The sequence below is a fragment of the Branchiostoma belcheri genome, unplaced genomic scaffold (genome assembly GCF_001625305.1).
Source record: "Branchiostoma belcheri isolate BF01 breed outbred unplaced genomic scaffold, Haploidv18h27 scaffold226, whole genome shotgun sequence".
NCBI classification, from domain to species: domain Eukaryota; kingdom Metazoa; phylum Chordata; class Leptocardii; order Amphioxiformes; family Branchiostomatidae; genus Branchiostoma; species Branchiostoma belcheri.
This window is the reverse complement of record NW_017803780.1, coordinates 235,758-252,481: the sequence shown is the minus strand read 5'-3', so window position 1 is coordinate 252,481 and position 16,724 is coordinate 235,758. Positions and strand designations below refer to the sequence as shown.

Sequence of the window (16,724 nt, the reverse complement as noted above, 5' to 3'; positions counted from 1 at the left end):
TTATCATCTTGAAATAAGACATATGAAACGCAAACAATGCAAAAACAGCGTTCACAATGCTTTATTGATTGTAGTAAAACGACAAGTAAGAACAACATTATTTACAAAATGATGTTACAGGATCTAGCAATTACAACAGTTCAGGCCATATAGTTGTTGGTCTTTACGTATACAATAACGCCCTTTTGCTTTATGCCTACTAGTAGGTAGAAACATTACGTTCTAGCTGCAAAAGGAAGGTTAGATTCACAGTATTATAATCCTACATATTTAGGATAGGTTGTAAAATGTATAAATAAAAAAGTTAGTGACTCACAGTTAAGCCACACGCGTGTTTAACATCTTGAAGCCGGTAGATTATATCATTTGCAGCTTCGTTTTATCAGTAGTATTTCCTTAGTTCAATATCTTGTATCAGAAGTAAAAACATTTACCACAAAACGTTTACCACAACGTTTGCAACTTTAAACAAAATATCACTTTCACACTCACAAATTTGTTGTTTTGTGTATTGAGTGAATTACACAATAAAACGCCTAGAGGCATAATCTTATTGCTATCATTAGCAGTTCCTTGTAATACTAGGTAGTCCATTGTACTACGTACATGGTCTAAAGCTTGTTTTACAATATCAAACTGTTATTTACGAGTAAATCCGGAGTAAGAAAAAAAATGACGCCATGCCCTGCGATTATCCGGAAGATAGCTAGTAACTTCCTTACAGGATTACCACTTTTATAAACGTAGATATCTGTAATGTTAACGTGTTGGCGCCCATAGGAGGTCAAGGGGTAAACATGAAAGCTGATCATGAAAGACGTTCAATCTGCAGCAAAATACATGAAATGCTGAGTGGACATATTCTTGCAGATTAGTTCTCAAACTAGTATGTACATGTACAGTGAAAACTGAAGGGAGGTCATAGATCATAGAGGATACAAGACTAGCAGCACAGAATAATTAACGTAAGTAATAATAGCCTTAATAAGAAAGATCCCACCAAAATCAATACAGACACTGAGACAGGCGAGCGTCATGCTCGAGAGCCTTGAAGGTGTTATCTTATTAATAAGTGTTAAGACCGATCAGAAGATCTCGCAGCTTCCCGGTTGGCGCTCGTCGACAACATCCAGGCGGGCGATGTCTTTCCGCAGCAGCCGTCTGGCGCCATCCTTCGGCGGCGGCACCGGAGGCTCCATCTGCACGGAGGTGTCATAAGTAGTGTTTGTATTTGGAGGTTCACTGATGATATATTTAAAGGCACTGTGGCTTAAGGACTTTTGGAATCAGGTATGCAGAGTCACAATGGCTTTACAGATACGACAGACAGCTTTAAAACTTTGAGACAACTTCTTGCATTGAGATGGTTTGCATTTAAGCTAATAAGATATCTATAGATAGGATGTGGCTTAGTTTCAATGTTTTATGAGTGCTTTGCAACATTTAATCCGTATGCATTGTCTTAAGTCATATCTAAGTGCTCCAATTTTGAGGATGGGCAGCCGCGAGGAGAAAGCAGAAAAATGGTGCCAACTAACAAAAAAATTAACCCCAACCGACTCATTTACTAAGAGATAATGTTCTTACCACAGCCCAGTCCTCCTCTATGATCCGTGAGGAGGGCCGGGTGTCCTCTCCGTCTGGTCTGTCTCTCTCCACGGTGGAATACGGCGGCAGGGAACTGGAGTGAACCAGCCCTTTAAAAGTACACAAAAAAACACAACATAGTGACGATATTAACGCATTGTTTCTCAAACATAAAGCGTTTTTATACTAACAAGGCTAGCGCTAGTCTCATATGCAATGCCAGCACGTGGGCAGAACGTACTACACCTGCGCGAAACTTAATAATGTATTGTGCATAGTTCTTCGGCAGAAAGTCTCGTATAAGGTCGTATTCGCGTTTATAAGGTTAACATCCCGTCTGTAGTTTTCAAATGTTATGTCGGAAAAGATCGATATAGTCTGTGACCGGCAAATTTCTGATGCAAAGTTGACCAAACATCCAACGAAAACCGTGAAAAATCTGGGCTTTGTGCAGGCGCAGTACGTTCTGCCGACGTGTTTGCAATGCCAATGGTCCCACACTTATTTACCTGGGTAGGAGAGTCCGACAGACGTCCACTCCTTGTCAGCCCTGGGCGGTGGGCGTGGTTTCAGCGTGCCGTCCAGCTCCTGTAGCTCCATCAGGTCCTCCACCCCGGAGTCGTTCGTACCAGTGCGGGTCTTCTTAGCGTACTTCGGCGCAGGTGGCATCGGCCGTGGCGCCATAGGTGTACCGGCTGTGTCTAGAAAACCGACCTTGCTCCGTAAATATTCTTGATTCACATTAAATAAATTCATACAACACTGAACTATTCAAAATATTGATAAACCCCTTTTCCTTCTTTTGGTGGTCCCGTATGTTAATGCTGTGAGAGTTTGCGAGCTATTACGTGAGGAAACTGGATGAAAACAACAAAAAAATCAAGTTTTAGAAGTAACCATAAAAAGGAGAATTAAAAATAGTGTAACTGCACACCTTTACATACGTAATTAAAGGAAGATGGGAGCCTGATACGAACCTGAGAACTTTTGTTCACATATCCACCCCTTCCTGACGGCTATAATGAAGGAGAGAGTCAGCATCGCCACCAGAACTACCACAGCCAGCACGGACACCACTATGATGGTCATGGGCTGCTGAGAAGCTACTGAAGAAAATAACATAATTCGATCAATTCAATTCGCTGTCACAAGACTCACAACGCACATTTATGGGTATTGAAACTCTATACATTGTCCCACGATCGTTGGGCATACCAAAACGTCAATTTCCAATAACGAGCTTTTTAAAAACCATTAGTTGATTGATAGAGTTGACCTCCTTCATTTATCAGTGACGTTTCAACAGAACTTTCAGCCTTGGGCTTCGTGAGGTTTCTTGACAATCTCTGTCAAATGGCATCGTTACGTACAACGTGGTTAAACATTGCCATTTACCTGTCAGATCTACCTGTATCTCCCTGTGCGCAGTCCCAAACATGTTTGTACCCTTGCACAGATACGTCCCTTCTCGGTCACTCCCCACGTTTCTCACAGTGATAGAGGACGACATCTCTTGGTCTGACTTTGTCTCGATAATTTCCACGTCTTCGTCGACAGAACTGAGCTCCTCCTCGATCCCTTGGTTGTTCCGCAGTACCCACTTGATCTGGTTTGGGAGAGGATCCGCCACCACGTCACAGACCAGACGTATAGCACCGCCTCTAGTAACTGTGGCTGTGGTGGAGGCAGACCCGCGAATGTGGGGTTTTCCTGTTGAGTAAATGATACAATGACTTTTCATAAATACGCGACGTTTTGTTATGGGCAACAAAGCACAGTCAAGCAAGGGTAAGGGGACTTAGTACAACTTACTGGCGTCCGCGCTTTGTAAGGATGCGTTCTGTGAACTAGAATACCTACAAATTATTAAAGATCAAGAGAGACGGATTGAAATAGATAACATAAAAAAAAATGTTTTGGCTATATATACGATAACGAATAAGCCTTGTGACTAGTTCATATATAGTCTGACCATATGATAATGTTGGTTTCTGGGGTCTGTAGTAGACAAGTATATATGGTTACGATTTCCTTACCAACTACATCAATGAAGGTCTGTCTCTTGACTTGCTCGAAGCCCGGGCTGCTTGCTATACACTCGTACGTTCCCTGCACATCATAGCGCACCCGGTGGAACCGGAGAGGGTTTTCCCAATACAGACTTGTATCCTTCCGCCGCCACTTCACCGTCGGCTTGGGTTTGCCTTCGGCGAGGCATTCCAGGGTGAAATCATCTTGCGCGTTCAGAACCGTGACTTTCTCGTCCATCGCTGGGTCTATCCATGGAGGATCTGATTAAGAAGTAAATAAATGGCATGAATATGCCTCATAGAAATACATGCATGTCATGAGACAAGCTATGAGCAAGTATCCTTGCCTGACCAACAGTTGATGGTTATAACAAATTTAAGGGCTTTTGCTCTCTAGAAGAATATGAAGTCGTCCCTAAAATGCGCTCCTTAACATGTATACAACAATAAAAGCCACCAGGCGAACGTGAAATTGATACTTAAATGCAATATACTTACAGAGAACGTCCAGTGTGACAGTCCCGTACCCCGGCGGGGACACACTGTTGTCTGCCGTGCACTGGTACACTCCAGCGTCGTGTCGGGATACCTTGGACAGGAGGAAACTCGGGCCGCTGTCAAGAGAGCGTTCATCCACATTAATTTTGACAGTTTTTTTTTAATCTCTTCTACACTGATTGGAAGAACGCAGGGACTGAAATTGCAACACGGTGGTTCTGTGAGACTCAGTCGGTGAAAGAGCGTGCAATTACTCTCCAAGCAGAGGTTTGGGTTTTGAGTTATTTTTGGCGTGCTTGTAGGCTTTTTTTTATCGGTTTTTTTTTTTTTGCACTGGATTTTTTGGGGGGGTTGAGCAAAAATGATAAAAACGCGTAAAAACACACAAAAAATAACCCAAAACCCTGCTTGGAGAGTAGCGTGTAATATTTTTTTTTTGGGGGGGGGGTAGGAAATTAATTGAGAACGTACTTTTCCAGACCCTTCAGTGGCAAAGGGTCCCCGTGACGTCGCCAGCTCACAATGGCGGACGGATTGCTGTCCACTGCGCATGTCAGATTGGCAGATGCTCCCTCGATGACGTGAACAGACGGTGCAGGCACGAGCACGCTGGGTGGATCTGCAAAAATATGATTTTTTCTTGTAAGGACGATTTCTTTGTGGCAAGATTTAACAATACCTTAAAAATTATTTCCGAAAATAGTTTCATCAGGTTGGTAAAGTATAAGATACAGGAGTTTTCTTTTACACAACCAAGATTGTCTCACATAAGTGTCTACGTTTCGGTGTCTATCAGACACCTTCCTCAGAGCTTCTAACTGGAGTTCTGTTTCTCGACGCTATATGTAGCCGATGTAGGTGGCGCTTTTGCAGCGAGAACACAATCCTAGAACACAGCGCCACCTACATCGGCTACATATAGCGTCGAGAAGCAGAACTCCACTCAGAAGCTCTGAGGAAGGTGTCTGATTGACACTGAAACGTAAGCACGTTGGTGAGACAATCTTGGTTGTGTAAAAGAAAACTCCTGTGAATTATTGTTTATTACCACAAGAAGAATGGCATACTACGATTTTTTTTCTTTTCTTCAAGAATTTTACTCACAATTAACACGGATGGTTCTTGACGCCGCCCGTTGTTGGACCAGTTTGGGGAACCCCTGGTCCGCCACACACGTCATGTTCACGCCATTGTCCCACTTCTCGAGACGAGATATCGCGAGATTTGCACTAACCTGCCCGCCATCCACGTCCAGTTTCACATTTGTCGATTTCTGCAGTGGTATAAAAAGAATCGTCGTAGTCAACAGAAGCATTACAATATGTATAGTATGAACTACGATATGTTTCACGCACTTATTCCAGATGATACAAGTACATAATTATTTGATACAATTATCAGGTTTTCCTTAGTACTTACTAGTACTTACGTATACGTACATTGAAAAATCATAATTTTTTAACATTTCAATATTTCTTAGCATATCTACCTTTTTATCTATTCATTTATTTATTTACTAGTATTCATCTTTATGTCTGTAAGTGGTGTACATATCAGTGTCAGGCACCTGTAGGTGTGTACCGTTGTACCAGCTTAGTGTCGGCACCGGATGTCCTCCCCTTGACCTACATCTCAGCATGAGTTCACTTCCGGCGGTGACGGGGTATTCCCCACCTGTCACTTCAGGGGCTGCAGGCATTGGCTCTGGGTAGAATGAAATGACAGTTTATCATAGAGAATTTGTTTGTATTGACACCGTGACTTAGGTTCGTAATGAACTGTTAGAAGCCAAACCACCATAAAAAAAAGCATTACTGGAATTCGGACCTGTTTATTTCTTATATTCATCCACCAGCAAGTGTTTTCTCTACACTGCAGGTCATGGTTTTCGGTACTTTTCGATACCATTGAAACTATCAAATTAAAGAAAACAACTTGCTGTCGTGAAGCATCAAAACATCCGAACCTTACCATAAAGAAAAAGAATTAGCTACTAAATTTGACCTGTTGAATGAATTATTTACTGGACGAAAAATTAACATCATGTTTGATAATATATTAGCATAACGTCTCCTAGCCTTTGTTCTATGAATCCAGAAATGGATTTGGTATGATATCACCTTGGCTTGGGCATTGTCAGAAAGGTCGTGAAAATTGTAATCTCCAAACGGCATGATATCGTTTTCTTGTGACGCACGAGTGGAGCACACTTGGGACATGAAATGGCAAGTTCAAGTCTGCAAGTCGTAAATATTTCATCATACAGTCGGGAAAATGTCAGCTACACATGTAATTCCGGTTTGACATTTCTGTATATTCCATAAATCAACAGGTTAAATATTAAAATAACTCTACTGCATGGCGCCTGGTCTTATCAAAAATGTAATAGGCACAAGGCGGACGAGAGACATTTCTTTCTTGTGTTTTCACTTGCCATATATATTGTCCAATGTTGCAATGTCATGCCAGTGTGATTTAATGCCTCTTTTGCCGATTTTTATTATGTTTGCCGAAGGAAAACATATTTGGTTTTGCTACGTTTCCTCTTCTTCTTCTCCAAACACTGACATCTAACCTGGTCAATGACCTGAATCAGACCGTCACCATGGTAACCGGTGTTGCGTTACATCATGTTGCAATTTTATAGCAGGAGGGATTTAGACTCCTGTCTGACCATACATATGAATGTATTTGAGTAAGAATTAACAAAGCAGACCATATGCGAAAGTAAACATTATGCATTTGCTTGCAAATGTTACCTTTCTAGTTTCTTCTTTTTTTTTTTGCCTATGTGGTGCCCAAATATCTAGTATTTAAAGTTCATTCCACATAGCTGGAACTCGGTAGCCTGGGTACCATCCTGCTTGTATGCCGGGCTACCGAGTGTGGGAGCCCCGGCATACAAGTAGGATGGTACCCAGGCAACTCGGGTTGAGGCGATTCTTAACCCTTGCGTTAACCCTTGCTAGTAAATCTATCTTGGTGTAACTTACCGATGACAGTCAGCACGGCATCATCAGAAGCATCTGCTGATGACGCAGTACACCTGTACCCTCCCCCGTCCTCCAGACTCACACGTCTGATCTCCAGGTTGAACTCTCCTCTCGACACGTCACCCACGATCCTGTGCCGGTTGTACGACTTGAAGACCGTCCGTCCGGTGGCGATCGTGCGGAAGTTGGGTGGTCCCTCCCACACCACGACGTCACTGCCGGACAGCCCGCTGAATGAGCACGGTAGGACGACTGTGTCGCCCTTCAGCACGGCGGTGGACACCGGGTAGGCCGTGTAAACAGCTGCATGAACTAATGGTATACAAGGAAACATAATTTGAAAATCTATTGATCCCTTGTACCAATGCAACTTTACGGATGCGCAACCACAGTCCATATAAAAAGAATGAAAAAAATGTTGACTCTGATTTTTTTTTATTCGAAAATATCGTATTCCACGTACAGAAAGGCAGTGTATAATGAGGACAGGCTTGTGTAAAGTATTGAAATATATGCCTTGTAAACAGCGGCATTCACTATTGGTATTAAAAATAAAACAATTTCAAAACCTTTGCCAATGCAAATCTACTGATGCGCAACCACATTCCATAAATAAAAAGGCTGAAATGACAGAACAAAATATGATTTACTGAAATATGCTATTGCACAGAAAGAAGGGTTCGTATCAAATCGATAAAGAAGTCTGCCAATAAAGCGATTGACTTATTCAAGAAATTTTGGGGTTGTTACTACATGTGACGCATACAGAATTAGTTACTTAAGGCAATAGTTAAACTACTACACCATGTTAGCATTTTGTATAGAATCACAAATTTGTTTTGTACCTGTACGTAGCTAATATTTACAACCACAACCAATTGGAACCTGTTAGAAATTGACATTTTAACGCAGTGAAAAGCTGTTCATTTACACCCCATGGTATATCTTTTAAACCTCAGTTAGCTCAGCCTAACGAACTGTAACAGTGCACTTGTACCGTAGAGGTAACGACCACCCTGTGTCACGTCAGCAGAAAAAAATACCTTCAACGGCAGCCTTAAAATAAACTCAGAGACAACATAATCTTAAGATTCATGATCCTCTCGCACACAATGGAGACAAATGAATACTTTCTTCAAATGGCAGCTTAAAGTGTTACAATAATGCTACTGCTTTTCTACTGCTTCCCTTTTGAGTTTCCAAAGAGCTGCCTACTTGCGATTTTACGGCCTTACATCTTCCCATTGTTGATGATCCTGGTTCTATGGTTATGGTTAAGGATATAGGCCTCGTTTGTCTGTTATATCCTCAACGCATTCCTGTCCGTTTGAAACATGCATAGGAATGACCATTACTGTAGCTTAACGAGAGAAGCATTGTCAAAAATAAATACAAATTGTTGCTTAACCAGCAGAGGCGCATTTTCTACAGAACTCCATTTTCTCAAGGGCATTTGCAGGTCAAATTAAATTGGCCTTCGAGGTGATTTTGCTGAGTCTGATCCAGCACGATGATTGAATGGCTTATAGTTTTCTTACCAGAGACCATTTCACCTGACAGGGTACCTGTAATGGGGCTAAAGGTCAGGTCCTGCAGCTATTAAGTTTAGGAAAAACACTCCCGAAAATTGGTAACCAGTTACTGCGCAAAGCGGATACACTCTATGAATATATATAAGGCAGTTATTTTGAGGAATACTCTACTTTCGATTTTTCATGACTTGTATGGTATATATACATTTTATGTATGTCAGACTAATGTTATATACTTTACTTATAAGGATTAAAACACAAAGATTTGCTCTTCAAATAATTTTCAGACAAAGTTTGGTTTAGTTTGTTTGACGGCACAGGATTCATTGGCAATGCATGAGTTGCAGATTATACTGGTGCCGCGTTAGTTGAACCCATTCTGACTGACGGGTCAAGTCGACAGAATACATTGATGACTCCAAAACCCTACAATCCGTTAGGGCGTAGCTGATCCCACATGTAATAATTTGTTATCTTCGAAAAACACGCCGAGACTTTGACAACTTTCGATAAATCATCATCACCCTAGACACAGGGGTCTGCACCGCCGGCCCCGGGTGCATGTTCTGGTAAATATCAAAGATTGTCAGGACATTTGGGGCGTGTTAGGATCCCTCCCCACAGGCCCATACATGCCGTGTTCGATGATTGGGAAGGAGACAGAATCAATTTTTGATGAGGTCAGTGTGGAAGGATCATGATGCATGATTTGCCCGGAGAGAGACCTAACACATATCGTGACCTTATGTCTGTGAACATTGATGGCTCAGAACGTAAATTCAACAGATACTCAGACAAGTGTTTCGCTTGAGACACAGTGTCTGAACATAAACTAGATAAATTTCAGAGCTAGATATGATGGAGGATAAAGTCCACATATGAGCCGCACATTCATATTACATACGTATTCAGAGTACGCTGCAAAACCAATTTAATGTTAATAAATAGCGATGTTTTCGAGACACCCAGTAAAATTTCTCATGGAAAAATGGCACAAAAAGACATTTTTGGTGTAAACGATTTTTCAGTTGCTTTCAGCAGGCTCGACATTCATGTTTCAACTATGTATCAAAATATATATACAGTTACCTCAAAACAACACTTGCTCTATTTGCCTTCTTGCTTATGCAGGTTTGTTATTGTTATCTGTTTAAAGGAACTATAGTTTACCGTTGCTTTACCACCTAGTTGATTGGTTAATAGGTTAGCTGGTTTGTTTACGTGTTTGTTTGTCTCATTTTCATCAGGTCGTGTGCTGCGTATGTTCTGAAAATCGTTGTTTTGTCAACTGTATGACCACGCCTGATATCCTAACTTACCCTGAATACGCCCCTCACACTAAGGCTAAACAGTACAACAGCACACCTTATTCAAGCCCACGGTTAGCCGCCAAACATTGAGTCAACTAACTCGAACTTCACAAAGATACAAAGCCTGAGTACTTACTTCCACTGATCAAGGCAGCAAGAAGTCCAAGAGTTGCCAACCAGACACAGGCTGCCATCGTGAAGCACTCTGAGCGGTAGTTGGACGACTGTCGGCTGGGTGTCTAACTCTACGCCGTGCGCTGGAAGCAAAACAGGTTCATACAGTGTATAACATCGTATCAGCAGCTATGCAAGGGCAGTGGCGCTTCAAAATGAAACTGGTGAGTTTAGACGTCTCTTCAATCACATGCGCAGTGCCAGAAAACGAGTCGATTATTAGAACAATATTACAGCTGATACGTGTCACGGAAGAAGGGCGTTTTATTCATTTTCTGTCGAAATATCTTATATCTTAAGAAGTAGAAAAAATAACGCGAAGTTAAAGTACGTTTGCTAAAATCGTCGTACTTTTTTTATGAAACATGCTGTAGCTTTTGCTAATAAGAACTAAACAAGTTTTGACACCAAACATATAACGACATTAATTGAGCCACACATTTTACGTATGAGTCCAGGCCTTCATCAAGTAGGTGGATTGAAGAAAAATCAATACCAATATAATATCTTGATGAATCTATCCCGACGGTATTATAGATAATAGTCCACGGAAATAAATTTAGCATCTCTCGTACATCAGTGATTACGGACGATGTTGGGATTCATTTTTCATTAAAATACAAGGCTTAGCATATTTTCAAGTTCATACTAAGGGTAGCAAAATTTAAGAAGTAACGATTAAAAAGAATCAAGTTTTGAAATAAAATTGGAAAAAAGTAAAGAATGTTTAGAGAATTATTGTTATGTCCTTTAAAGGAACGAATAGTACGACATTATCGTAACTTTGAAGTCTTGTGACAATTTATTGCCTTTTTACACTCGATGAAGCTGGCTAGGCGACATTTCGCGTGAAATTTCAATTCAAATGCCCAAAGAAGGCATAAATACAAAATTTATGGCCACACGGAGCACCAGCGCCAGATTAAAGTCTTCCTAATGATCTGCATAGTGTCTCCTTAATGAGATAGGCAAGGAGAACGGGAGTCGAGTTCCATTCGGTGCTGCGGAGCTATTATGAGGGAAAGGCTTTGTGACCCTGAGCGGTATTGACACGTCATTATCTCGGGTGTCTTCTCATTATAGCAGCGGAACGAGCTCTGCATTATTCATCGCCACCGGTGATTATGACAGAGAGGCTCCGCGATGGTGGCGTTCAGCGGGAACCGATAAACTTGTTTTTGGTTGGAATCTCATCATCAACGTCGCGTGCATCATCAGGAGAAGAAAATGGAGGGTGGCGAGATTTCATTACTTTTACTGGCGGGCTGAAATATTCTGTTGTTGCAGTTACTCAACATCAATAACTGTCATGGCTAGTCTTCATTTTCGGAAGGAAAAGTCAGTGTTTCTCTATTAATTATTACTTCAGGTAATAGTTATCAACAACTTTACTGATGTTCTTTTGTAGATCACGTTTCTGTCAAGCGAGAGGCAGAGAATTCGAAAACGGTGGCAAGTAAGCTAGTCAACTATGTTTTAACTTCATATATGAAAATGAGTATATTTTCAGTCTTAAAATAAAGTAAAACACTTTGTCTGGATTGAGCTTTTGGGGGGGGGGGCTGCTACTGATGTTTAAGTATGTTGTCTTAGTATAGGGGTTTTCACAATACATGTAGTACATGCAACCAAGAATGAGCCGATGTGTTACGCCGAGGGGTGGCTATACCAGCTACACAGATACAGATACAGATCACAACATCTATGAAGCTGCCATGCTTTAATCTTACATGACTACAGAGGCAGACGGTTCCACCTGTCTGTCCCACAGGAGGCGTCACTGCAATCAAATCAGTGGCAAATCTGCGTCTTGGGGATTTTTATACATCCGTTTCCATTTACAAATAGGCGCCCCGAGGTTTTGAGAACCTTCCAAATGGACAACAAATTAAGGATGGAAATTCAGGTATAGCCTGGAGGAGTAAAATGCATTACCCGAGTGTGCTCTGTTGATGAGAAGCGATGATACCATGAGAAACTGTTTTTGTTCAATCCAATTCAACATCGCGGCACAAGTCAAGTCCCCCAATTATTCTTAAGTTAGAATTCTTGATATATGCCAAATTAGCTAGGTGCGCTGCTCCAACGCCTGCTCTTCCTGCCAATCCATTTTTCAGTAAACAAATTTTAGGTTGTACGTATAACTTCTTACTGTTGACTAGTCACTTTATTCTACAAATGGATTGAAAATGTGGAGAGACGTGGGGATGTAAAAAGGATGATCATTAGAATTATTGAAACCGAAGCCTTCTAGTACTTATTAATTAGAGCTGCGACACCTGCTCCAAAGTCTATCGCGCGTGAACAACAGACGGAACTGCAGCAAGCTGACGAGCCCTGCTAATTATTTCATCTCTCCAAGGTGTGTCAGCGTCTCCTGTGTCGGTGCTAATTAGCGCAGCGCTCTCGCGTTACGTTCGGGGGAATCATATTGAGACCGCGAAGTACGTGCCTGCGGCCATCTGTAGTTTCTTAAGTGTTGTGTTTTCAAAGAGATACCGCGTATTCTATTTTAACTTCAACTAGCAGGTTTGTCAAAGAGGGAGTATATCTTGTTCAAGGAATGAAACATTTATGACTGTTCACTAGATCAGAGATGTGAGGGGCCCCAAGCGTACCATTTGGTGAAGTCAAAATTTTGATTTAATTCTGGGTGTAACGGAGGCAGATCTCGACACATGAAGACTAAACCCAAAACAACCAAAAGGTTGAATCCTACTTCGGTAAAAAAATACGGAGTTTACGAGTTGAAAATTGCATGTGCGTGACATTGGAACACAAAAAAGCGAGAGATTCAGAATAATGAGTGAGACAAGAAATTCAGAACAACTTTTCCAGAGTTCTTCAAACTCTTGAAACGACCTCAACACCCAAAGGGGTAACCGAGAATCTATTACATTGTCGTGGCATGTACCAGATGAAAAATGTGGGCTACAAAGCCTAGGTAAAATTCGCTCTGTATCCATGTAAGCTAGCCAATGCCTTGAATATTAACAAGGCAACTGCAGCGCCGAAGTGACACAAAAGATATTGGCTGGCATTTGTAACTTTGGTTGGCGCCACAGCCATTAGTCCAAGACCCTCCGGCGTTTTGTCACGGGGTTATTCACGGCATAGCGGCCGGGATTTGTTTGCCTTGTCGGCCAGTAGGACAGACTATCGCCCGTCTCTTCACACCAGTGAGTCCGTGGCCACCAGAGATTACTTGATATTTCACCCATAATGCCGACTATCAATTCAGATTTGACGCTGCCACCGCGAATGTTCCCCCGAGGTTTGCGGTCTGCCGGCATCTTGTGGTTCGCCACGCGAGAGATTAGAGGTGACCTTGCGATGATACAAAGGTAAATCTACTTGTCAGGAAAGAGAAAGCGTTAGCCAAATCAAACACCGGTCCGTGCCCGGCTGCATTAGAGACGTGGGAGCTTCAATGATTTTTCCCGACTCACTTTTCGCGCCTTGGGGGTTCGTCTTGGCTGTTGCGGATTCAGAGCACGTACCGCATCAACAAGCTAAGCGTGAAAGGACTTCTTTTGTCAACTGTGACTCGGATGGGCAATTTTCAGTGAAAATTTTCCCTGAAAATTCTACATGTTTGTTACGGTACAAGTAACCATCTGATCATGTATGACTTGTAGATTATTTGCTGTGCGATAATATGAATAATAATATGCAGTCAAGTTTGGAAAGATTTGGAAATCAAAACGTGAAGTAGTATTGTCTTTAAATCTGGTTGAGGAGCATTCATACGTGCATACGTTACGGATTGTAGCTCCAGACATAAATGCAATGTTAAATCAAAGATGTTCCATAACGTGGTGATGCAGTCAGATTCTTTCGGTCGCAAAAAGGCAAGCAGGCGAAAAGTAGATGCTTTTGACATAAAACACGATATCACTTAATTATTATACTATTAACCCTTAAATAATATCCAAACAATCGGCAAGATATATAACGAGTGTTGAATAAATGAATGACAAATAAGAAGATTACATTATTCCTACTTATGGAATCATATGGTTTCCAATTCTGTGAATTCTGTGAAGGATTAAAAAGATACCCAAATTTTATCTATTGTCATCAATTTGTTACAGAATATGCTTATATCTGTATCATGTTCCTGCATGTCTTACCTTTGTTAACAAAGTTTACAGCTTTGAATATACTGCTATATCTAAACCATTACCAATTCATGGATATCAGCAATATATAAGCTAGTGAGATTTTAATTGTCAATTCAAAATTCTGTTTGTAAATGAATACGATAAGAAAACGTTTTAAAGCTGCCGGCTCCCTTAAAGGTACAGCTATCTATAATAAATGTTTGATATCTAAATCATCAGTGTGCATATGTTATCAGACTGAAGATATCTCCATAATATTATATAATTGTTATAATGCTTTTAGCTGAAGGCCAGTATGTACAATATAAAGTATGTCCATTCTAAAATTCTGTATTAGAAACCAATATTGTGTGCCATTCACAATGAATGTATCTGTGAACAGGCATACTTGAGCACTGTCTGGACTGATATGAAAAAAATACGTGTTCGCAACACCTACACCATCCAATCCATACTGCTTATTCATCATAAATGCCTGACAATTAAGTGTTGACAGTCTTCTTAGCACAAGGCTTGATATAGGAGTACATGAGAAAAGGACCTACCTTTAGCTTAAGACAATCTTCCGATAAGTCAACCAGACGACATCCAGCTTTCCTGAAAACCAGCTACACTTAAAACAGTCACAGTGTTAGAAAAATCACGCTTTTTCTGCAGAATATCGAGGCTTACCTTGAGAGAACAGTTGCACATCCCTTAGTACGTGGCGTCTGTGCTGCTGATAATACAAGCCCTCCGCACAACGCCAGCGGTAGTTGAGAAACCCTAACGAAATCTGCAGAACCGCCGCTTGAACTCCTGCAGCTCGCGGCACCTCCGGCTGCTCCCTACTGGCGCTCTGATTGAAGTGCGGATTGAATTCCTCACACGGCACCGCGGGGAAGGCCTCTGCTAACTTGTTACGTTGCCCCGTAGCCGACTCCATTATCTTAATTCCCGCAGGACGGCTCAGATTTCTGCTGTTATCTTTCCTTTCATGTCGGGCTATTAATTACCGCGTGCTTATTGCCGTCGGCAACGGCACCCGGGGGAATCACCAAATCACGGGCTGGGTTTCAGCGAGGCAAACAGAGGCTTGGGGATAGAACACTGAAGCTAACATTAACAGAAAGATTCTTGTTCTTAATCGTGCTTGATGGATCAGATAGATTAGTAAGAACAGCATCTGGTATTAAGTATACCAAGTGCTGTCGGTATTTTTTAAGTCCACATGCAAGTAATATATATATGATGTGTTTAATGTGCAGTTTTAAATCATGTGCAGCAATAATAAAAAAAGTTCCGTTGGTTCCCAAATTATTTTAAATGGGCATTTAAAAAAGGAGTTAGCGGACGTTGAAATCACTTTTCTCGCAGAGAAAAAGGCCACTTATTTCGAAATAGTGTCATTAAACCATTCAAAGATAATCATTTTTACACACGGCATGGCCACCTCCATGTATCTGAGCAAAGATTTAAAAAAAAGTTATGGTAAAAACGAGAACTAGAAATATTACTATTAACGCAGAAAATATCAACGAAATTTCCATAGTACTTTAGAGCATTTATAAATTAATTCGATACGTAATTACGATGTAGTAAGAAGTTTTTAACAATTTAGTAAAAATCAAAAGTAGGACAAGAGACTGAACTCTGACAGATTCGTCTAAAACACAAATGCATCTTTATTTATGTTGAAACAGAATATATTCCCACGTGACATAACGCTGGGTTTGCGTGCGCAGGGTCGCCCTACTCGGGTATAGGGCAGCGCTACACTGTGGTTATGTCAATGCTACCCGTATAAAACTTTGATGGAGAGAACTATCCCTTTAATTATGGATGGTCTCGCCGACAAATTGGATTCCCCCCATTGGAGCTCGCCTTTTCGCCCGCAGCGGTTATTTCACACTGCTCGGGCCGGTAATGCTAAGAAGGATAGAGGAGTTCTGCACGCCATCTTCTATTATGCATCTGCTTTACGATACATTTCCATCTGTTAGCTTAAAGATCAAAGCAAAACTAGAAAGGCAAATTCATAATGTTTACCTTCGTATATGCTCTGATCTGTTAATTCTGATCTGATCTGTTAACACATTCATAAATATATATCATATATGGTCAAACAGGAGTCTAAATCCCTCCTGCTATAAAATTGCAACATGATGTAACCAAACACTAGTTACCACGGCAACAGACACAGCACAGAGAAGGAACTGAGCAAAACTATATGTTTTCCTTCCTTCCGTGTTTTCCACCAACTCAAAAGATCATTATAAAAAGTCGCGATTTTTGCTGCATATTCTCGATTTTATGAATAGTCTCTAGCTGTATATAGTGCATTGGAGATACCAAATCCTATACAAAGTGGCAACAGAGAAATGCTATCCATCCTAAAAGAATAATACGTGTGCCTCTCTGACTAGGAGTAAATGTATTTTAAAGCTCTTCCGTCATCTATACAGATCGCTGGGATAAAGAAAAAGAAAACGTCTGA

At 41.2% G+C, this 16,724-nt stretch overlaps 1 protein-coding gene across 1 annotated transcript; it reads right to left on the bottom strand.

The window, feature by feature from the left end:
- Positions 1–13: 13 nt before the first annotated feature.
- On the bottom strand, positions 14–15,173 carry LOC109470455 (hemicentin-2-like). Its single transcript, XM_019769406.1, has 12 exons — positions 14,921–15,173; positions 7,109–7,420; positions 5,683–5,819; positions 5,220–5,388; positions 4,587–4,734; positions 4,116–4,231; positions 3,624–3,878; positions 2,983–3,297; positions 2,565–2,693; positions 2,097–2,288; positions 1,588–1,697; positions 14–1,199 (listed from the first exon to the last, which is right to left on the bottom strand). The coding sequence occupies exons 1-12, from the start codon at positions 15,171–15,173 to the stop codon at positions 1,086–1,088; spliced, it is 2,250 nt and encodes a 749-aa protein (XP_019624965.1). The 3' UTR covers positions 14–1,085.
- Between the last annotated feature and the right edge of the window lie 1,551 nt (positions 15,174–16,724).